Source organism: Gorilla gorilla, chromosome 4, assembly GCF_029281585.2.
Source record: "Gorilla gorilla gorilla isolate KB3781 chromosome 4, NHGRI_mGorGor1-v2.1_pri, whole genome shotgun sequence".
NCBI lineage: Eukaryota > Metazoa > Chordata > Mammalia > Primates > Hominidae > Gorilla > Gorilla gorilla.
Genome location: NC_073228.2, coordinates 111,218,624 through 111,241,761, shown reverse-complemented (window position 1 = coordinate 111,241,761; position 23,138 = coordinate 111,218,624). Strand labels below are relative to the sequence as shown.

The window sequence follows — 23,138 nt, the reverse complement described above, 5'->3', positions numbered from 1 at the left end:
TACCTCTGTCATTCAGTCTGATTCCCCTTTCCTGAGGCCCCTTTCTCATAAAAACTTACCCACTGTGTTCACCAGTCTCTCAGGGGTTTTAACTCTGCTAGGTGACAGGTATTAATGGGTCAGAGAGATGAAAATATGTTAATGCATTAGCTGGCAAGTAAGATTTTCCTCCCAAGCAAAGTAACATTTTACACATATTTAAGGATTGACATTCACTTTTGGGAAGGCAGTTTTGTTTAAAGATGGCCTTTGTGTCCCAGAATTACCTCACAGAGGCAACTGCCTACCCTTCCTTTGTGTATTTATATATCCTGCATGCTTCCAGAAGGTGACTGAGATTTCTTCGTGAGTGCATAGACAGTCCCCTTGAGAAAGTCAGTGTCTTCTTCCCCATTTTCTGAAGTTTTTATTTTTATTTTTTTTAAGTTTTTTATTTCTAAAGTTTTTTGTCACCCAGGCTGGAGTGCAGTGGCGTGATCTTGGCTCACTGCAACCTCTGCCTCCTGGGTTCAAGCGATTCTCCTGCCTCAGCCTCCTGAGTAGCTGGGACTACAGGCGCCCGCCACCATGCCCAGCTAATTTTTTGTATTTTTAGTAGAAACAGGGATTCACCGTGTTAGCCAGGATGGTCTGGTCTCGATCTCCTGACCTCGTGATCTGCCTGCCTCAGCCTCCCAAAGTGCTGGGATTACAGGTGTAAGCCACCATGTCCTGCCTCTCTAAAGTTTTAGAAATCACATTTCCTTACTTCATAAACAAAAATTACACTCTACCTACTCAAGATATGTAATAATGACTGTTGAAATTTTTATTTTGCAGGATCTTTGAGATTCTCAGGATGCTTTTCAAATAATTAAAATTTATTTTAGTGGTAAAAATAATACCCTAAAAGTTCCATAAATAGTATAATTGAATATATTCCTCTTACCTTGTTTTAATACATATTGAGCACTTAATCATTTGTCAGGCACTGTACGAAGCACTGTACTTTTAGTCATCATTTATTTGTTCATTTAGTTTATACATTTAATCCTAACATGTCCTAGGAGTGAGGTGTTATGTTCTGATGTTACAGGAACCTGAGATGTGGAGAGGTCATGGAATGTGCCAAGATTACACAGTTAGTAGCAGTGGAGCCCAGATTCAAAGATAGGCAGACAACTGTGTATTCCTTTCTCTTAACCTCTTTCCTGAACTGTCTGCCACAACCAATAAAATAGTTGTTTATTCTCAGTTATCAGATGGATGTCTATAAAGTCTGAAAAATGAAGATAAAGTTGAAACATCTTTAATCAACTCTGATTTACTCGATAACCACCAGACATTAACAAACTTTATGTACCATATGTGCTGAAAAAGCCAGGTGCCACAAGAAGGATTAGAGGTGAAATTTTCTTTCCATTTTGATTTCCACTTTTTATTAGTGACACCTCCCAAGTGGTTCAGAGGACGCCTATTAGTGTTCGTGGACATCTTGTGCTATTTGCAGCCATCCTTGGAGAGGTCTGGGTGGCTGAACTCCACACCTGCCAGGTGTCCCTCTGCCTCTGTCGAACATCCCTGCCTGAACAACTCTAGCATCCTCAATAAGCTGAGAAGCCTCCCTTTTCGTGACTTGTGAGCATCTTGCGATTTCTCCATTGTCAAATCTCTGAGGCCAGTAATCACTTGGAGGATGAGAACAGATCAGATTCTCACTGGACTTTTACATTTTCCCTCTTCCTTTTTGGACATAGTGAAGTGAAAACCAGAAGGAATAGTTATAAACCCTTCAATAGAGCACATATGTGCTCTGTACAAAGTGCATTAAAATACTCTTTGGGGTTTAAAGTTATATCTCAAATGGCAATCTTTGAGGCCAGGTGTGGTGGCTCACACCTGTAATCCCAGCACTTTGGGAGGCCCAGCCAGGCAGATCACTTGTGGTCAGGAGTTCAAGACCAGCCTGACCAACATGGCAAAACCTTGTATCTACTAAAAATATAAAAATTAGCTGAGTGTGACAGTGGATGCCTGTAATCCAAGCTACTCGGGAGGCTGAGGCACAAAAATCAATTGAACTCAGGAGGTGGAGGTTGCAGTGAGCCGAAATCACACCACTGCACTGCAGCCTGGTTGACAGAGTGAGACTCTATCTGCAAAATACCTTTTTAAATGGCAATCTTTATACTCTTGTCCTATGATTATCAGCTTTTATGTCACTTAATATTTAAATAAGTTATTTCATCATTATTCCTGAAACTAAAATCAGATTTTGACCCCATAAACGGTAAGCATTTAAACTAATTAATATGTATATATATTCCCAATGAAGCAGGAAATCAAGCATTCTTTGAGTCTGAGAGCAAATACATAGGAAACCATGTCTGAAAATTATTTTCCTAGGGCTGTGTCCTTTTGCCAGTTTTCATAGTAAAGAAAATTTTACTTCTAAGTTTGACTTACACAAATGGATTTGGAAAAGGAGGGCCATTCCTGTCCTACATGTAGCAGCTGTGCTTACTGGTTTTATAAACTGTAATCTCAAATTGCGCTTCTATTTTAATTTCAGCATGCCTGAAGCACAAGATTCTTTTCAAATGTTCAGCCATGACTATTTAAAATTGAAAAGAGAAGTTCAACCATTAAGTATTCTCATCTTCTCTGAGATTTTCTTTCTGATGCAATGATGTGAAATACTTTTTCATGTTGCCCATAATTTCTACTTACACTGTCTTGCTTATGCAAACTTTTAAATAGGCTATAGATGCAAGAGCATGTAAAAATCTGTACAAATTTTGTCTGCCTTTGCATTATTGTTAAGTCAGCGAGGATTCTAATGGAGTACAGGGGATGAGACAACAAGAATCCAATCAATAGATGCAAAAGGCAAATGAACTTGCATAAATTAGCACTCTAATAGGAAAAGATAAATGCATGTTCTCTTTCATCTTTCAAGCAATACACACTATTGAAAGAGGTCTAACAGATATCACCCTGATTTATTTTTAGCTTTTTTTCAGGGGTGCAGAAATGAGAAAATGCAAGTAAATTGAGTATTGCGGAAACTGTTCTGAACCACTGACATCAGATCAGTGCATCAAATATAGTATGTAGCACTCAGCATGTTGTGTCCACATGGATGATGTTATCATCCACGTTCCTCGTAGATAATGTGAATACTCACCGAAGATCTCTAGAAGAATAAGGATTGTTCCATTACCAGAGTTTGTCTTGGAGGAGCTAGTCTCTGATCTTGACATTCAGGCATTTCCAGTGTACTTTACATTTACACCATATCTTTTTGAAATTTATTTTATTACATTTTACTTTAAGTTCTGGGATATGTGCTGAACGTGCAGGTTTGTTACATAGGTATACATGTGCCATGGTAGTTTGCTGCACCTATCAGCCTGACATCTAGGTTTTAAGCACTGCATGCATTAGGTATTTGTCCTAATGCTCTCCCTCCCCTTTTCACCCAACCCCTGACAGTCCCCAGTGTGTAGTGTTCCCCTCCCTGTGTCCATGTGTTCTCATTGTTCAATTCCCACTTATGAGTAAGAACATGTGGCATTTACACCATATCTACTGAAGAAATGGCAAGAAGAATTTTTCAGATGTTGAAAGTTTAAGCGCCTAGAAAAAGGGCAGTCACAGATCATCTGCCACTACAGCACTGTACAGTAGTTTCATTAACTGTCTCCAGTTCAACACAAGAAATGCTTGGGGAATGATACTCTGTTCCCCCTTACTCTAATTATGCTGTTGTTGAGGGGGTATAGTGGGTCTGGCATGCATGTCAGAGGACAGCAAATGCCTGGCACTGCAGCTTATAGTCATCATTTAATTAGCAACACCCAATAATTTTCTCTTTTGCCTGTTCTTTCCAACTCTTTGTTTACTGGTTCTATCTATGGAAAAGGAGCTGGGTATATAAGGAACTGCCAAGTCATCTTCATTGCCTTTGCTAAAAGGCAGAAACCTTAGCTATGGATTTGCCATCTTATTTGGGCAGCCTCCTGCCCAGCACAGCATCCTAATCATTTGTGTTGCTGGTCGATTTAATATAGGCCAATAAGCAATGCCCCTAATGGTTTCATAATGGTACTTTTCCAAAGAGCTCATCTACAGACAGGGAGAAACCTGTACCCCAGGGACAATTTGGATATCTTCTTCCATGATATGAAGAGAATACTCTGGTTTGAGGTAGGTACTTTTTAAGACATATTTATAATTCACAGGTTTGTGTGTGTTTTTTTTTTTTAGTACCTGGGGAACTTTTGCTCCTTGGGAAGTTTTCTAGAAATTCTGTCTTGGGGGGAAATACCAAGAATTTCTCTTGTTGGAAGAGAAAGAAGAAGTAATGTGTCAGCGTTGTTTTGATCCCAATCCAGAAAACCAAAAAGAGAAAAAAAAAAGTCTTCTGAGTGTCAGCATTTCTTCTTTTTCTTTGCTTATTTTAAAAACAAAACAGAGCTTTCCTTAGCTCGCTTCCATTATGGTTAACTGTAATCAGTACTTTATGGTTATATTATATAGCTTTGTTTCATTAGGGCAATAAAATGATATTGAACAATAGCAATATAATGCAGGGAAACAGTTTGTAATTCAGTTGGAAATTGCTAATGCAATAGACAGTTGATAATACAATCAGCTCAACTTTCCTAGGAAAACATAAGCTACATTTTCTATACATTTCTGTCAAATCTTCTTATAGGGCAGGGTTGAGGGGATTGCTCTGAACTACACTGGAAAGCTGGATGCCCTTGAAAAGAGAATTTCTTTATGTACTGAATTTTGAATGACATCTATAGGTCCTGGGAAAGAACTACTATTTTAGAATGAAATTCTCCCCTAGAGATTATCAAAAAAGAAACTAGATAGTTAAGAGTTCTAAAAGGAAACAGCTGGATAAGACGATGGCTCAAACTTTATTTTACTAGTATATCTCTCTATAGTCTTGATTCCGAAGTAGGGTTCTTGTGAAATTATTAAGACTAAGTATCAATGGAAAAAAAAGGCCATCTCTTTGCAAGCTGATGTCATGCATGCTATGTATATTTATATAATTACTGTAGGTTAAGACTAGTGAACATCAGTAGTGTCTAGGATACAAAGCCAGGTTATTGGTCTAGAATACAAAGGCAAATAACCTGGTGTTTTCAAGGAGTGGTGAGTTAGGATTTTGTTGCTCTCAACTCTAGTAAGATGGTTGTAGCTGTTGTTGAGTCAAAACCTTTATCAAAAGTTTTATGTGGGAGGATTTCTTAGATTCGAAGAAAATCAGGAGTGATATGTCTAATTTTGAGTTGTCCAGTAAGTTTTTTCATAATTAGAATCAACACAATTTTCTCACATGTGATACAAATTTTTAAATGTCCTAATTGTCAAAGAAATGCAGTACTTCATGTTTCCATATACTTGGAAACATCTCTGATATCTTTAGAGATATTAATTATATTCAGAAGGCACCACCCTTATTTAAAAAATAAACTAAATTTAATGTTCTACCAGAAAGTGCTATGCATATGTAAATATATTTCTTTAGCTTTTATGCCAGAAATTCATATTTAAACTAAAACAGAAAAACAATAGGCACCTCCCACAGCTCCTAATTTTCATTTCCTCTAGTGAGTTGGAATAATTTGTAACTTCTTAGAATTCAGAACCCTAAACTGAAGTATATGTAAGCTTCAGATCATGTCCCAGTTATATGGTGGGAAATGCAATTCCAGCACAGCTTCACTGCCTACACAAGGAAGGAAAAGGTGTTTCTGCAGATAGGACGCTATCCTTCCTTGCTCCAGCCCTGAATATTAGTGCATGCTTCAGGGCAGGTTTAACAGCACCAAGAGTGGGTATACTCTTTATATTAGCCTGGTAGATTGTGCTTCTAATCTGCTCACCTGGCCGGCACATGTCATGTTATTTTCCCTAGTCACGTTTATAGAACCATAGTAACCAGTACTTTCAGTGACCATGACTTAGGGTTTTTAATTAATGACTGGATTTAAAAACATCCTTGAGTTGGTTTTGGCTGTTGTGAATCTTTCTCAGATACAGAGTGTCCTGAGCCAGAAATCTGAGATATACCAAGGTGAAATCCCTGTTTGCCCTATGCCTTTACTTCTCAGAGAGAGGGTTGAAAGGAATACTTTATATTTGTAGAACTAAAAAAAAAAAAATCCAAGTTTTTTCTTAGCATGCAAAATGGGGTATGATTTTGATAAATATTTGGCATGTACAAGGTAGATACCCAGATGTTGAATTAAAACATCAACAAGTAAAATTATCCTATTCTGTAAATAAATCAATTGACGTGCTATATTAGAGTAACATTTACCATCACATAGCATACAGATTCTGTGCTTAGTCCCAGGCTCATTTAATATCTCCCATAGGTTTTGTAAATCTTGTGTTGTTTTTTGACCCAGCTCATCAACACTGAGTTTGTGACCAAAAACAGCTCACATTCTCTCTTTCTGTCTGCCTTGAACAGTGTGAGCAGCAATAAAATGTTAATGTGTACATTGTGAAACTTTGGGATCTGGGATTGCACTACTGAGTACTGAAGAAAGTTAAGTTGTGACCCTGTCTTCTCAAAGCTGACAGTGCTGAGTTTTCATGGGTATGGAGTGCCCATTATCATCTGCTTATTTCATCCTCTTTGTGTCTTGACATTAACCTTCCCTCTGAAACCTTGCAGTCCACACAAGTGGCTCATTCAGAGCTTCTAGCAATACCAAAAATTCTGAAAGTTCAATAGGAAGATCATGTGCACTCGCTTTGAACTATAGTTCTTTTCCAAGGTAGACATTTTGAAAGTAGAGTTTATTAAGATGATAGGTGGAAAAAGAAAAACAACTATATTCTCTGTCATTGAGATAGACAAGCATTTAAGTAGGTAGAAATATTGTAGTACTTGAGAATCCTCTAAAGTGCTTAGATCTATTTCTGAGAAATAAATGGTGAATTGTTTATTTCTTTCTCCCGCTTATGTTCCCTTCGGATAGAGCAATTAGTTTCTTATTTTTTATGATTGCATTATTCTTGCATATATCTTTCTGTGGTCCAGGCTATAAAAGTAAATAGAGGATCCAGCTGTATGAATGGATATCCTTTTAATGAGTCTGGGGAGGAAATAATAATACTAAGTAGTGCAAAACCATTTTTATGTGATGAACTGAAGTACCTTTGTTCCCCAGTCTAAACCACAGGCCACCAATAAATGTGTGCATGAAATGACAGTTTCATGTATTCTGGTGTTAACAAAGTACCTCGTGGTTTCTTTTGCCCCTAGAATGCACAATTGTTGAAGGGTGGTGGCATATTCTGTTTTAATTTCCAGGGTCAAGGAAAGGTAAAATGGAATATGTGACTTTTCTGTAACACCCTTCATTCTATCTCTGGGCAAAAGCCTTGCTAAAACAGCGAGATAACACAGTTGCCAGGTGATAATACAGTCGTTTTTGTAGTGCCATGAGTTAATTTCAGAGGTGAAACTATGCTTACTTAGAAAAATAGTGTGCCTTCTCGCCTCAGAGCAGCCATTTGCTCAGAGCAGCAAGTAGATACTGAGTCTCTCCCATGTGCAGGGTATCATGAGAAGTGCTGGTAGTGGCATAACTCTGCCATCTTCCTTCCCCCTTGCTCCCTTCCTTTCTGGCCATTTTTACTTAGCTGTTCTTTACTGATGTTTATATACATCTGAAGTCACTGAGAGCAATGTAATTCAAAACCACCCTATCCCCCACCGTATCCCTAATTTAATGTTAAACTGCTCATATTAGTCTGCTCAGACTTCCATAACAAACTACCATAGACCCTGTGGCTTAAACAACAGAGATTTATTTTCTCACAGTTTTGGAGGCTAGAAGTCCCAGACCAAGGTCCAGCAGAAGTTGATTTCTGGTGGGGGCTCTCTTGGGGCAGCCATCTTCTCCCTGAGTCCTCACATGGCAGAAGGAGAACGAGCTCTCTACTGTCTATTCATATAAGGACACTAATCCTGTTGGATTAGGGCCCCACCCTTGTGACTTCATTTAACCTTAATTACTTCCAAAAAAGACCCTGTTTCCAAATGCAATCACATTGTGGGTTGGGGCTTAAACATGAATTCGAGTGGGAGAGACAAACATTCAGTCTGTAACACTGCTAAAATAATAAGAGAAAAAAAATCCTAAAATAGAGAGCCATACCGTGACATAAATGTAGCAGTTACTAAACTTTTAACCTGATGCTCTATGCTTCCTCCACCTCACAGTGGCTCATGCTAACACATTCTGATGATGGTTGCAGGGAGGACCTCAAAAGTCCCAGGATAAAGCCAAGTGAAGAATATAAAATACCTGTTTGCCTTCCCACCTTCCAACAGTGGCCTGGAGCAGTTAGTACAGGGATGGAAGGAGAGATTTCTAACCCCCAGATATGCCAGGGATTCTGGCCTTGTAAAGCCCAAGGACAATGCATTGGTTCTAGTCTTTCTCTCCAAAGATCCGAATCTATTTGGTAGCTTTGTGGTGACTCTGGTGGGAGCCTGAGAATGTTGGTTTCCTCTCCTGATCCCAGCTTGAAGAACAGAGACTGGATGTCAGGTAGGTGGAGAACAGTCTGTATTCCCCATGACTCCTGCTAACTGGAGCAAACCCCTGGACATATCTCAGTCTAGCTGAGGCCTGACCTGAGCAGGAGGGAGCCCCAAAACCAAAGGAGTCTCTGGATTTCCAACTCATGGTTGCTGGGACACAACTGAGAGCAAAACAGTGGTTGGCAGGGGCTGAAAAGGGGTCTTGGATGTTTCTGCCAATGTGATAGGCAATTGCAGGATGTTTGTGAAGCAGCCTGATGAACCCTCTCAAATAGAGGCACCTAATGCTGCTCAGCTGTGTAATTGGGATGGAAATGGGCCAATGAGAGGCAGAAGTTTGTGCTTAACCTTTTGTGAGTCTTGTTTCAGGAGGCTGTGTGGGGGTAGGGGGTAGAAGCATTACAAATAATAAGCTTCTCCGCCTGATTTGTAATGAATTAGTAATAAATGTCCTAGCACTGTACAAAAGTCTGACGATTACAGAGCAGCTTTGGCTAAGTGCACGGGACCACATCTTATTTTGATCAGCTGTAGCATAGCAAAGACGTGTAATTATCATAATCTAACAATTAGCCTGGCATCACTTTCCAGTGTTTAATTACCCCGATAAATGGTAATTGAATAGAGGACTTAATGACAAGAGAGAAACTTTCATTCTGCCTTAGGTGCTTAAGTTGTCTACTTGGCTAGGCATAATCTTCTAGCATTGCTTGAACAACAGTCCTGATTATCATTTTCCTTTTTGCAGCCTGCCATTATTTTGTTTCCTGATCTTGACCTTTGTTTATAATATTTAGCTTCTCTCAAAATTTTATACTGGGACCCCGAACACAGGAAGAGATTATTGGATGCTTTACACAGTTCTTCTGTTTTTAAGCATCACTTCTCATACCCTTCAGCTACATTCCTCTTCATCGAACGTCTATGTAGTCGCTACCATGTGCAAACATGGTGCTAAGTGTTGGGGATACAGAGACAGGTAAACACCATTACTATTTTCAAGGAGATCTATACGTAAAAAATAAATCTATATAAAACTAGTATTGTAATAATTACAGCAATTTGCATTCAGCAAAGTCCCAGTTTTCTTCTAAATCTATACATTGACTTCGGATGAATTCAGTACTTTTTATGACTACGACCACCACCTCGTTTCTAATGACTGCAGAGCTCTTTTCTTTGTATTAGCCTCATTCCCAGTCCCAGATTTGTATCCAACTGCTCACAAGGTCCTAACCAGCCAAATAGAAGTAATTACCTTGCACGTGCCAATTTCCATAGAAACAGCCACAATTTCTGCTTTATTGTCTACAGTTTTGTATGAAAACATTATCATTATTATCATGCCCTAGCATTACCAAATACATGCTTCCCCTTGTCTGATGAAGATCAAACATAAAAGAAAGCCATAAAACCCATGTATTTTCTTTCTTCCAATTTATTTTTTGTTTGTTTAATAAATTAACAGATTAATTATCAGATATCTCAATTTTTTAAAAGTCTGGGCTACATTTCAGATTTAGATTGTAATGATTCCAGTAAGTTATCATCAACCCATAATACAAATATTTAGTTCACTCTTTGCACACCAAGTACTTCAGAACTATTAAATCACTGTTTTCCAAAAATCTCTCCTTGAGTTGGTCAATAAAAAGGAGATTTACTTATTAATCCTTTGGTTATTATTATTATTTTTGAAACTGTGAATAGCCTGAAATTCTGCTGGGTAACTCTCCTCTCTTTTGTATCTAGAAGATACAAAAGGGCTACATGGAAGTAAGCAGTTTGACAGGTGGCTTATTTGTTTGATTGACTTCCACATCCCCTGATCAGAATCAGTTTGTTTAATCCTGTTCTCCTTGGACAGTGGCTAGATAGCCTATCTGATGGTTGCCTGTGTCTCCTTTTGCTGGGTCTGTGTGTATGTGGCAGGTGCTCTGCTTCATGTGCTTGAAGTTGGGGGTGGGGGGTGTAAAACTCTACTGGCTTAAGACCTGGAGTACAGCTCTGATAGGAAGCTCCCGGCCAGCAGGAGTAGAGGAAGAGCCTGTTATGCATTGTGGGAGTGACGTCTGTTAGGACTATACTGATTGCCAGACATTAACTATTTCTTTAAAATCTCCTTTTGAAAGCCATTTGAAGTGATCTGTGATGTGTTAGGTCTTTAGAACTCTGCCTGCTTAATTCTTTGGCTGACTTGGCCTGTTGACGTTGACACACTCTTACTCCATGCCCGAGGCCTCTTTGGGGGCTTAGAAGCAATTAGACTGTCACCCAAAGCTTCCAGCCCCTTCCTGAGGGACAGTCTTGTTTAGGCTCTGCCAATTTAATGCTTTCTTTCCTTCGAAGCTCCTCCATCAAGCTAATAAAACAAACTCCAAATGAGTTACAACACTGGAGGAGAGAACATTATGTGGGCCTGGGCCTTGTATATGAAACAGGTGCAATTTCTGGGAGATACCAGTTTTAAAAAGTCATTCAGACTGACATGACTTGTAGTAGAAAAGCAACAGGCAAAAGCTATGTGAATTTTATCTATCTATCTGATATGAGTAATTAGTATTGTGGGATTTTTAAATGTTTTGCTTTTAAAGTGCACACACATACATACAAGAAAAAAAGTGACAGGGTAGTATAATAAACTGCTGATGAATTCTAAATATTTGGCCAAGAAAATGATGTCTTCTTATCATCATCAACAGTTACTGAACTTAAGGTAAAACTCTTATGCTGCAGAATTTTTAATTATCAAAACATGCACGTGCAAGAACTCTGTTGGAACTTTCATTAATGGATAAACACAGCACCAACTCCAGGTTCCAAACATTTTGTCAGTATATATTGTAGCATACTGCATTTCTGCTGCCAAATAAGTAGGAAAAATCTTTGAAATTTATCCTTGAATACTTTTTTAACTAGTGAACCTTCACTTCTCTAGGAATATTCATTGATTTTAGCATGTTCTAAAGCCTGGAAGAGCTGGATTGGTCTGAAATTATGTGTTTTGGTCATCATATAAGATCTCATTCAGCCTTCACACCTGGTGTGGTAACAGTGAAACTATCCATGAGTCCTCTTCTCTCAGAGCTGAACATGGAGGTTGATTACCAATACATCTGAAAGATAGACATGTTTCAGTCCATGAGAGAGAAGAGAAATTTAAAATTAACAAAACAAATATTTGTTCAGCCCTTAGTGATGCTAGTATTATTTATCTACCCTGTTTGATGTGCTGTTTGTATTGCATGCTTTAACCTCTGCAGAAAAGCATAAAAAAAAAAGAAAAAAAAAGAGCATCTTCAGATTTAGAATAGGAAAGCCATAAGGCTTGCATTCTGTGCTGAAAGGAATAACAGAAGGAGGCAAGAATCAGCATGTTATACAACAGAGACTGCTGTCCTGCCCATCTCCTCACAAAAACATATTTATAAACCAAACCCATATCTGTTGCAGGACCCATTAGCCCCTTTTGGGACAAATGAAAAATTATACTAGTTAAAAACTGACATCTTATTCTGAAATTAGCCTTTAAATCAGTAATAGTAGAATTTGAAGACAGTGCTCCCAAGATATATTCACTCTAGAATTAGTTTAAAATTTTGGAGGAACCCTAAGCTGATAAATTTGCTTAATCTTTGACCATAAATCATATCCTTCTTTTACATTTCAATTTCAGAATGTAATACATTAGGTTGCCTTGTAATTAAAGAAGTGACATTGGATTTCTGTTCAAGTAGGAATATTAAAACAATCACCTCTTTGACAGATTAAAATACATTTAAAATGTAATAATCAACTATACAGTTCATGAGAAATAACATTTTCATTATTGAATTCTTTAAAACATAATGTAAAGGGGGATGAAAGTATCTCACAGCTTCCTAACCTCTAATAACACTGTCTCCTTTCAGTAATGCTGTTTCTATATTTATGGAGTGAAGAAACTTCACTCAGGAGCTTCTTGATAAAATACCTCCATACATATTTCCCTGGAAGCAGGCTCTCTGCTGTGCCAGCAACATATGCTAAAGGCCAATTTAGAACATTTTAAATATGCACCATACCCTTCCTTTTCCAGCTACTAAAATGAAATGCATTTTGGCTTTAGCAAATGAGGATGGAATGAAAGGAGGAAGACTGCAGGGCAAAGTGGCTAAAGATGAACTCAGAGAAGGAGGATTATGGTGCTGCTCCTCTGCAGCCTGAAGCCCAGGGCACTGCCTGAGTGTCCTTTCAATGTGGCCTCCCCAGCTGTCAATATCCACAACACAAGAGTGTGGGGTCCAGGAGGAAGTCAGGTCGGCACCATGAAAATCATAAGGAAGAAAAGCGAGGTGGTATCTACTTACCTTAGTAAAGAGGAACCAAGAGACAGGGTCAGAGTACATTGAGAACTTACACTTGAGACTAGTAAAGGACCTAGACTATTCAAGTAGTAGATGTACCTTTTTCAGCCACCCAAGTTTGAAAATGAAGTACTTAGGAGGACAAAGCTCTTACGGCTTAGGCTACCTAATGTCATCAAACAATGCTTTGCTTCCTCACTCAGTAGAAAGTTGAGGGCACACTGGTGAGATCTAAATGAAAAGGTAGTTGTCAACTGTTATCTCACTTCTCTTGTCTTTATTTGATCTGAATTCTGAGACTCGTGTCATGACTTACTTCTTGCAGATAGGTTCAGTACAGGGAGCAATTTTTTTTTTTTTTGAGACAGGGTCTTGCTCTGTTGCCCAGGCTGGAGTGCAGTGGCATAATCTCGGTTCACTACAACCTCTGCCTCTGAGGCTCAAGTGATCCTCCTGCCTCAGCCTCCTGAGTAGCTGAGACTACAGGCACACACTACTATGCCTGGCTAATTTTTTTTAAAAAATGTTTTATAGAGATGGAGTCTCACCATATTGCCCAGGCTGGTCTCAAACTCCTGGGCTCAAGTGATCCTCCCACTTCAGCTTCCCAAAGTCCTAGGATTACAGGCATCGGCCACCATGCTCAGCAAGGGAGAGATATTAACAGTGGCTTTAAATTGAAAATTAAAATTTATTCAGCATACAATGGAATGTCATCAGGTAAACACTGAGAAACAAACACACTTTCCAGAAGCACACTTTTTCAGCTGTAATCCCAGCTTCAGTTGTTATTTTTGCTGTCAATAGCCCTAGATATGTGCTTTTTATCCAGTGCTCCAGGTGGCCTCTGGTTTATCAAGAACTACCATAAAGTACATAATTCATTTTTGGTATTTGAGATGATTGCAAAGGACTAGTTGCCATGCTGAATTTTATTTTCCTAAATTAACTAAAATTACCCTTTTATAATATATATGACATTGATTCTGAACCAGTCTACCACCAAATTTTGATAAATGTGTACAATGTATTCTTGCCATAATAGAGTACATATAATATGAAGTTTATCCTTGAACAATGTGGGAGGTTAAGGTCACCGGCCCTGCATGTAGTTGAAAATCCAGGTATAACTTTTGACTCCTGAAAACCTTAGCTACTAATAGCCTACAATTGCTTGGAAGCCTTGCCATTAACATAAACAGTTAATGCATATTTTCTATGTTAAACATATATACTGTATTCTTATAATCAAGTAAGCTCAAGAAAAGAAAATGTTGTTAATAAAATCATAAGGAAGAGAAAATATATTTACTCTTTTTAAGTGGAAATTGATAATCCTAAAGGTCTTCATCTTTGTCTTCACATTGAGTAGACTGAGGATGAGGAGGGATTGGTCTTGCTGTCTCAGGGGTGGCACAGGTAGAAGCAAGTCCACATGTAAGTGGATCCATGCAGTTCAAACCCGTGTTGCTCAAGGGTCAACTATTTATGTTGCACAGAACATTGACCTAAGTGGCCATGCAGCCTTCTGGGGAGCAGGGGCCATCTTTTTATGCATATGAGATGTTTCTTGACTCTTGAGACTTTTACACTGTGAAAACAGGCAGGGCAGTAATTGTTTTACTCAAACACAATTGCTTTTCTAAGTATGGTAACTGAGCATGCTTTTACATTGTGAAGCACTGTGATAATTTAGTAGAGATTGTATTGTAATTATTGCTGGCTTGGTGTACAGCCAGAAATTCTTATAGTTAAAATTATGTGGTGATCTCAGATAGAGGTATAGAACTGCTGATACAATGGATGAAATTAAGGATAAGACATAAAGAGAAGACATTTACAAGAAATTTTCCAAGAAATTTACAAATGTATTAAAGCAATGGCTGTGTTACCCATGGCATTTGTAAATATTGGCATGCAGAATCAGTCTTCCTAGATGTCAGTTTCCTCTTTTAATATGAGCTAGAGCTCATGAAAGCTGCTTCCTGATGGAAAAAAGATCCCTTTATGTGAATGGCTGCTGAGCCTAACAACATGTTATTCTGTGAAAGGATGAGTCAGGAGCTAACCCTGCAATTTGAGGCTTATTCTAAATGTTGACACACCCCTCAGCTTTCCAGTTTAGGAGTTTGGGACAAACCTCATGGAGGAGACTGTAGGGCTGGGACACCTTGTTGCAATGCTCTGCTAGAAGATCAGTGTAAATATAAAGGTAACCCAAACTCTTAAGAGGGTCGTTACTACAGCTGGTGAAGCTTTGGAACCATTGTGATTAGGAGGACAAGAATATGCTTCAGAACCATGTAAGACTTGAGTTCAGATCCTAACTCTGCTATTTATTAGCTATAAAAAGTTGGACAATGCCCTCTCTGAATGTCCTCTCCTCATTGGTAAAGTGAAACTGATTAAAACTACAAAATAGGGTTGTTTGGAGGATTTCATATGATAACATATGTAAAGCCCATAGCAGATCCTGGATGCAGCAAATATTTGTTGCATCCGTGAATGAAGGAGAGAACTGAAACCTCATCAAGAATGAAAATGGGTCCCTCTGGAGGAATATAGTGCTGACCTAAGGACTTGGCTCTAGCAATTTAATCTCTCACAAAATGGAAAAGTGAAGAGCTTTGGTTCTGAGGTCAGAGTGGGTTTGAATCCTACCTCCCCCTTTTCTTTACTAGTTGTGTAATATTGGGCAAGTTGCTTGACTCCTTAATCTCAATTTCCTCATCTTTAAATGGGTGTAGTAATAATAGTGGCTATTCTGTGGCATTGTAATAGAGATTAAGTTGAGATAATGAATGTAACATAATAAGCACTCTAATATTAGCCATACTTATGTGCTCCTTCACAGTATGGCCAGAAAAGAATGGTTCCATTCTACTTTATACCCAGAGAACATGATTTGATATATTAAGGCAAAAACCGCAATTACTTTTGCACCAACCTAATAGGATTAGCATATCTGATCCTAAACTTTTCTTTGGATTATACTTGAGTACGTTATATAGCTGCCTTTTATGAATTCCAATTTGTCATTGTTTTTATATTTATATTGTCCACCCTTTGAAATGTACATTACTAAACTATACGAATTTAAGATCTGAAACAAAAGTGTAAATTGATTCTGTAGTGAATCATCATCTTTTCTTCGTCGTATGGCTAAAAGGGTAGAAACAGTAATTATGGCCGGGCACAGTGGCTCATGCCTGTAATCCCAGCACTTCGGGAGGCCGAGCTGGGCAGATCACGAGGTCAGGAGATTGAGACCATTCTGGCCAACAAGGTGAAACCCTGTCTCTACTAAAAATACAAAAATCAACTGGGTGTGGTGGTGCATACCTGTATCCCTGCTACTTGGGAGGCTGAGGCAGGGGAATTGCTTGAATTAAGGAGGCGGAGGTTGCAGTGAGCCGAGATCACACCACTGCACTCCAGCCTGGTGACAGAGTGAGACTCCATCACAAAAAAAAAGGAAGAAAGAAAGAAAGAAAGAAATAGTAATTGCTGGGGCAATCGCATGTTTAAAAGAGGTACCACCGTAATTCACTTAACACTCCATGAAAAATAAAATGTCATCAGAAGGGATAGCTGGTCAACACAAAGTAGAATGGGTCTTCAACCTCACAGTTTGCTTTAGTAAAAATTTAGCAACATTAACAGGGATAAGAGTTAGGAAAGGAGAGCAAACTTTTAGGCATCAAGAAACTGACATTTTTTTTTCAGTTGTGGAATAAAGGAATTACAGAATAAAGGAGTAACAGAATGGGTCCAGACAATGGCAGTTTTAATTTTTACTTTCACTTTGAGCAGTGCCAAATGCCAGTAGAAGCTAAAATGAGTGACACTTAGGGAAAGAAAAAACTTCCCCCTTGAATCTCTTTAAAATCTATAATAATAATAATATAATAATATAAAGTGCATCTGGGCATTGCCTTCTGCTGTTCTTGTCTGGCTCTTATCCAAAACTGTCAGGCTACTCTGAGTGCTGATGCTTCATATCCCAGCACCCTTTTATCTGAAACTTGCAGTGTCTTTTCTCTGTACTTTGTCAGTGATGTTAGTTAGCTTGATGTTCAAAAATCTTTTAAAAGCAACACAGGCTTTCCTTGCATCTTGACAAATCATTGTCTGCTAGTAATGAAGAAAAAGTAAACTCGTGGTCATTGCAAATATATAAATACTTCCAAGTGTTTTCGGTTTTTAAAAAAATGGTTATGTATTTTGGGATCCTCTAGCTGAAAAGTGAATATTCTGAGAATTTTTCCTTATTTCTCTTGTGTAAATCAGCATGCTGCTTTTCAAGAGCAAGGGTCAAGTGGAGTTGCTATGGATCATTTGACATTTAAGGACAGAATTTAACATTTCTATATGATTTTCCTTTTGGATTTTTAAAAGGGGAAATATACATATTATTTTTATCTCTGTTGTATGTTCTTACTGCTATTATTTTAAAATTAATATTTTATTTACTTATTTTAATATGCTTTGGTATATCCTGATGATGGTAACAGTGGTTTACATCTACACAGTTTGTTCCATACATTTCCTTATCTAAGGCTTGAAGCAGCCATCAGAGGCCAGCAAGGCAGGTTCTCATGATTAGCCCAACTTACATATGAGGAAACTGAGGCTCAGAATGATTGATGACTCTCCCACTCAACCAACAGCAGATCCAGTTCTTAAATCTAGGTCTACTTAGTCAGAATGAATGGTGTCTCTACTTTTTCACAATGTTGTCTCTCGGAAGAGTATCTTGGCTTGTCAATGAATATTTAGCATCCAGAGTGAAGGTGGTCTATTTCTTTCTTTTTACTTTTGTGAGACTGAGTCTCACTCTGTCACCCAGGCTGGAGTGCAGTGGCGTGATCTCAGCTCACTGCAACCTCTGCCTTCCAGATTCGTGCCATTCTTGTGCCTCAGCCTTCCATGTAGCTGGGATTACAGGCATGTGCCACCATGCCTGGGTACTATTTTTTGTATTTTTAGTAGAGACAAGGTTTCGCCATGTTGGCCAGGTTGGTCTCAAACTCCTGGACTCAAGTGATCTGCCTGCCCCAGCTTCCCAAAGTGCTGGTATTACAGGCGTGAGCCACTGTACCCGGCTAGAAGTTGGTATATTTCTACTGGGGTGGACATTGGTCACAAGCTGTCAGAGGTCGTTATTATGTTTATGTTCGGGTGCTGCATTTTATGGGGAATATACTGGGAAACTGGAGACTATGAGAAGGGTCAAGAATCTAGAATGATGAGGAGCCTGGGAACTATACTAGAAAGAACCAAGGGAATCAAGATTTTCAAATGTCTGCAGAAAGGAAGATATAGAGAGATATAGCTGACATCTTGAAATGTTTTATGGACTCCCTTGCAGAGAGGAATTTGATTTGTTTTTTGTAATTCCAGGCAGCAGAAGTAGGATCACTGGGTAGAAATTACACAGAAGCGGATATGCTGAATATAAGAAGAAACTTTCCAACATCTAGAGATGTCCAAAAATGGAATAAACTGTCTCACTGCCACTGGGAAGTGTTCACACTCAGACTGTCCAGCTTGGAGATTATATGACTTTATGAGCATTGTATTTCAGCAGTAACACAATTTTATGATGAAATTTCTAAGGGCTCAGAGAAGAATTTCCTCACCAGCTAAAAACAAAGGAGTTTTGTACGCTTTTCCACCATGATTTTAGACTGAGAAAGTTGTATGCATAACAGTTCCTGTTTCACACATCGTTGTGTCTTGGGAAATACTGTTCAACTGATGGGGAAAGACACATTAGTTAAAACAGATAAGCAAAACTTTTGTGAGATGAGAATTGAAGCAGACAGTGTGGTGTTTGTGGTGGGAGGTGTGTGTATTCACATGTGTACATTTTTAACTAGGATGAATTAGCCGTGGTTTTGGCTATTTTCATTTGGCTTGTTACTTTCATTACTCACCAGCCCAGCTCTAGAACATGACCTGTAGAATTAAAAGAAATGAGGGGAAGAGTCATTTGATTTAGATGGGTTGTTTTCTCAGTATGGAAAAGACGCTGCATCGAAATCGAGATGCACTAAAATAAGTTTCTGACGTAGCAGATCTAAGAAAAGCACTGAACTGGGATCCGAAGTCTCCATACTAGGTTTGGCTCAATCACTCACTGCTTCATCTTTATGTCTTTTTATTTTTCTGTAAAATGGAAGTGTTTTAGGAATTGTCTTTCTAACTGTAAAATGTTATGATTCTAATTCTCCCAATTTTATGGCTGTAATTCTCATTTGCATAGAAAGTGGAAAATGGCCTCAACTATAACAAAAAACAATTCGGTCATTTATTTGTTCTTTAATTTCCTCATTCATTTATTCAAAAATATTTATTAAGTGAAACACTATTATAAAAATATAAAAACTTTGTTTTAATATATGATTTTTAAGAATGAAAGGAAACATGGAAAACAGCACACTAGTACCTCTATAGAGTTCCACAGTTTGAAAGAGTGATATTTAATATAATATTTAAAATGAAAGCAAAACACTTAGTTTGTAGGATATTTTGAAACAAATACAATGGAATCTCACTGTAAAATGGCTTTTTGTGGCTTAGATTGGGAACTGCAACATTTCAAACCATGCCCCAAATCATAATGGCATTCAGTAAGAACTTACTATACTAGATGCTTTAGCTCCAAAATTATTGAATGGCTTAACCACTGATTCCAAGCAGAAAGCCCTTTCTCTATGAATTATCACATTTTTTTTTTCTTTTTCTAACAGATTCCAGAGGGGTGACTACCATATTGATGTCTGTATCAATGACTACCTGGATGTTTTCTGCCCTCACTATGAGGACTCCGTCCCAGAAGATAAGACTGAGCGCTATGTCCTCTACATGGTGAACTTTGATGGCTACAGTGCCTGCGACCACACTTCCAAAGGGTTCAAGAGATGGGAATGTAACCGGCCTCACTCTCCAAATGGACCGCTGAAGTTCTCTGAAAAATTCCAGCTCTTCACTCCCTTTTCTCTAGGATTTGAATTCAGGCCAGGCCGAGAATATTTCTACATCTGTGAGTATATAGAGATTTATCGTGTTGTAGGGCAGCTGCAAGAGCCCAGACTAATTTTTTACCCATGTTTCAGAGAGTTGCAGAGAGCTGGACTCTGCATTACAGATATCTCCTTGTAAATGCATACATCAGGATCCCTAGATACATTAGCTGGGAATTGAGAGCACAAATTAGATTAAAGACAGAGCGCCTCTCCCCCTATGAAATTACGTGTCAGCCTGTTCACTGAACCACTGCTGACTTGTATTTCTTTTAAATGAAAATTGCCAGGACTTCTCCAAAGCTCAGGAAAAGAAAAAAAGACTCCTGAAAAAAAAATTAAAGGAAATAATTAAATTTACATAGCTTGGAGTCATTGGATTTCTTATTCAGGTGTCAGCAATATCCTTTCAATCATCCACATTTTCAGTGGAGGAAGCCAAAACTCCTGGACATGTCAGCATGTTGACGATAAATACTCTCTTTGCAGCAAGGAGAAAAGATAATTATTAAGAGTAGCTCTGTCTTTAAACAGGAAAGACTTGTGAAGAAGTGTCTAGAAGGGGTTCCAAGGTAACTGGTATGAGCGAGTTTCCCACCTTGAGCATTGAGTGACTCTGTCCTGGGAGAGCTCTAAAACTTTCTCAGTAGACTTCTGTATTAATCAGAATGCCTGGCCTTGTTTCTTCTCCATTATATACCCATCACTTCTTCATACCTCCTACTATCATATGTTATAGGTAAATGCTTCTCAAACTTCACTGTGCATAGTGTTATCTGGGGATCCTGTAATGCATTCTGACTCAGGAGGTCTAAGGCAGGACCTGAAATTCTGGATGTATGAAGCTCCCAGATGCTGCTGCTGCTACTGAACTGTGGACCACACTTTGAGTAGCAAGATTATAGGTGATAGCTACTTTAAGCAGCTTGTTGTGTATCTGGACTTTAACTAGTATTTATATTTAAACTATCTGGCCTTTCCCATGTATTCTCACTGTCAACTGAAGAGGTTAAAAGTTTACTTGTTAAAAAATACATTTATTGGACAGCTTAATCTGAGCTGAGAAATGTTGGGGGATGCAAGATGAAAAGATATTCCCTGTTCTTAGGGAGTGACCTTTCACTGGGGAGCAGACATGTAAATAGGCAATTAAAGTATAAATCGACAATTGCTGATGATGAAGATAAATTCAGGGAGTAGTGAAAACATGGAGAAAGTTGTGCCTCACCTGCTTGGAAGAATCAGGAAATGCAACCACACACAGTGGGTAGAGATCCAAGTTATACCACTCAGTATGCTTAGCATCGACTTTCACCCCAGCTTGCCAGACAAACAAGAACATTCTTTTTTCTGACTCATTTCTTCAGTCCAAATGTCCCTACCCACTCGCAACTCACACGGTTTAAGTCTACAGGGATTTCTAGCTCCTCTCCTTCTCCAGAAAACAGAATTTTATAATAAGTCAGATTTCACCATCACAATGATAACTGTCACTTATATTGGAATTGAATTTAAAAAGGAAATTGAACAGTACCAGTTTTATTATTTCAGTACATATTTCAGTCATTAGTCATGAGAAAACATGCAAAAGCCTTGATACTATCTCACATTTGATCCATAAAACAAGAAAAGGAATATTGAGTCCCACAGATGCAGGAAGCACTGGCATACAGTGAATTCACACTTCTCAGGCAGCACGTTCTTGACTTTTATTGCTTTTTTACTTTGTGAAAGAATCTCATTCAGCATATGAGAAAAAGGAAAGAGGAGGACTTCACTTGTGGGACAGCAACTCATTAATTGTCTCACTGTAAAATACTATACCAATGTAAGAGAAAATTCTTGCTAGTTTTGAAATTTTCTTACTGGCTTCTCAGATTAAAAAAAACAACAGCAAAAGCAGAAATCAAAAATGAATAGAGAGCACCAAGATGAGGAACATACCCACTAACTAACTAGTTGATTGCCTGATTATTAGAAATTATAGAATTCATTCAGCTTCATAAGCAAGATGTTATTATTCAAATATACCCATAGCGCTTATGACTGGTTTTTCCTCATTTGTGGTTAAATTCAATATTTCACTAAAAATCATTATGTGACTTCTGTAACATTCATTTAACGGAGTCATTTAACTGTCAAGGGCTTCCGTCAAAGTAATTGTTCCAAAATGCTTCAAAATATGAAGAGCTTTTTGCTGTTCAGCTGAGTTTAACTTGAATTACTTTTTTTAATGAAAGGTAAAATAGCACAAAATTAGCAGCAAAAAGATGTTCATTAACAAGAAGCACAGTGGCCTGGTGTTCAGTTAAATTGAATTTTCAACCATGTTTTCGACCCGCAAAGGCATCCTTCCCTGTCTTTTTAGTAGTGAAAGGGTTTCTTCTCTTCCACCGCTGCAGTCAGGAGCAGCAGAGCTAACATGGTTGTCTTACAGACGTTTAATGTGCTGTGGTCATAATTAAACTAAAGGATTCTTAGGGGAGAATTGGCCCTCAGTTGAATTTTCCTCTTCCCTAATGTGTGTGGAATGAACAAGATGATTGGGAAATAGCTATTTTCACACTTACTACGTTACAAGAAGCTCTATTGCTGATCTCAGGAACAAGCTTCACTGCCCACCAGTCAGTTTTACAGAATGTTCTTGCTAGGACAGGAGTCCCTCTTAGCTCCTCATAGCCTTAAAATCTCTTCTTACTTTTCCTAGAAAAAAGAAAGCTGGCTGTGCACAATGGCTCACATCTGTAATGCTAGCACTTTGGGAGGCCGAGGCGGGTGGATCACGAGGTCAGGAATTCAAGACCAGCCTGGCCAAGAGAGTGAAACCCCATCGCTACTAAAAAAAAAAAAAAAAAAAAAAATACAAAAATTAGCTGGGCATGGTGGCAGGAGCCTGTAATCCCAGCTACTTGGGAGGCTGAGGCAGGAGAATCACTTGAACCAGGGTGGCAGAGGTTGCAGTGAGCCGAGATTGAGCCACTGCACTCCAGCCTGGGTGACAGAGTGAGACTCTGTCTCAAAAAAAAAAAAAAAAAAAAAAAAAAAAAATGAAAGAAAGAAAAAAGAAAGCTATAGCTTTTTGGCCATCCTGCTTTATGGTGCTAGGAGTAGGCTTAAGTATAGTGAAGACTGTGGAGTGCCAAAATTCAGATACAAACACAGATTTGGAGGAAGAGAAGACAAGGATTTCATAAC

The 23,138-nt window shown here is 38.5% G+C and overlaps 1 protein-coding gene across 2 annotated transcripts in view; it reads left to right on the top strand.

Annotated features, from left to right (window-relative positions):
• The window catches only part of EFNA5 (ephrin A5), a 295,085-nt gene that overhangs the window by 225,015 nt on the left and 46,932 nt on the right, over positions 1-23,138 (top strand). For both annotated transcript variants that reach the window (XM_019028474.3, XM_019028473.4), the window contains exon 2: positions 19,671-19,963. In XM_019028474.3, coding sequence (XP_018884019.1) covers positions 19,671-19,963 — 293 coding nt within the window. The remainder of the gene's footprint in view (positions 1-19,670; positions 19,964-23,138) is intronic.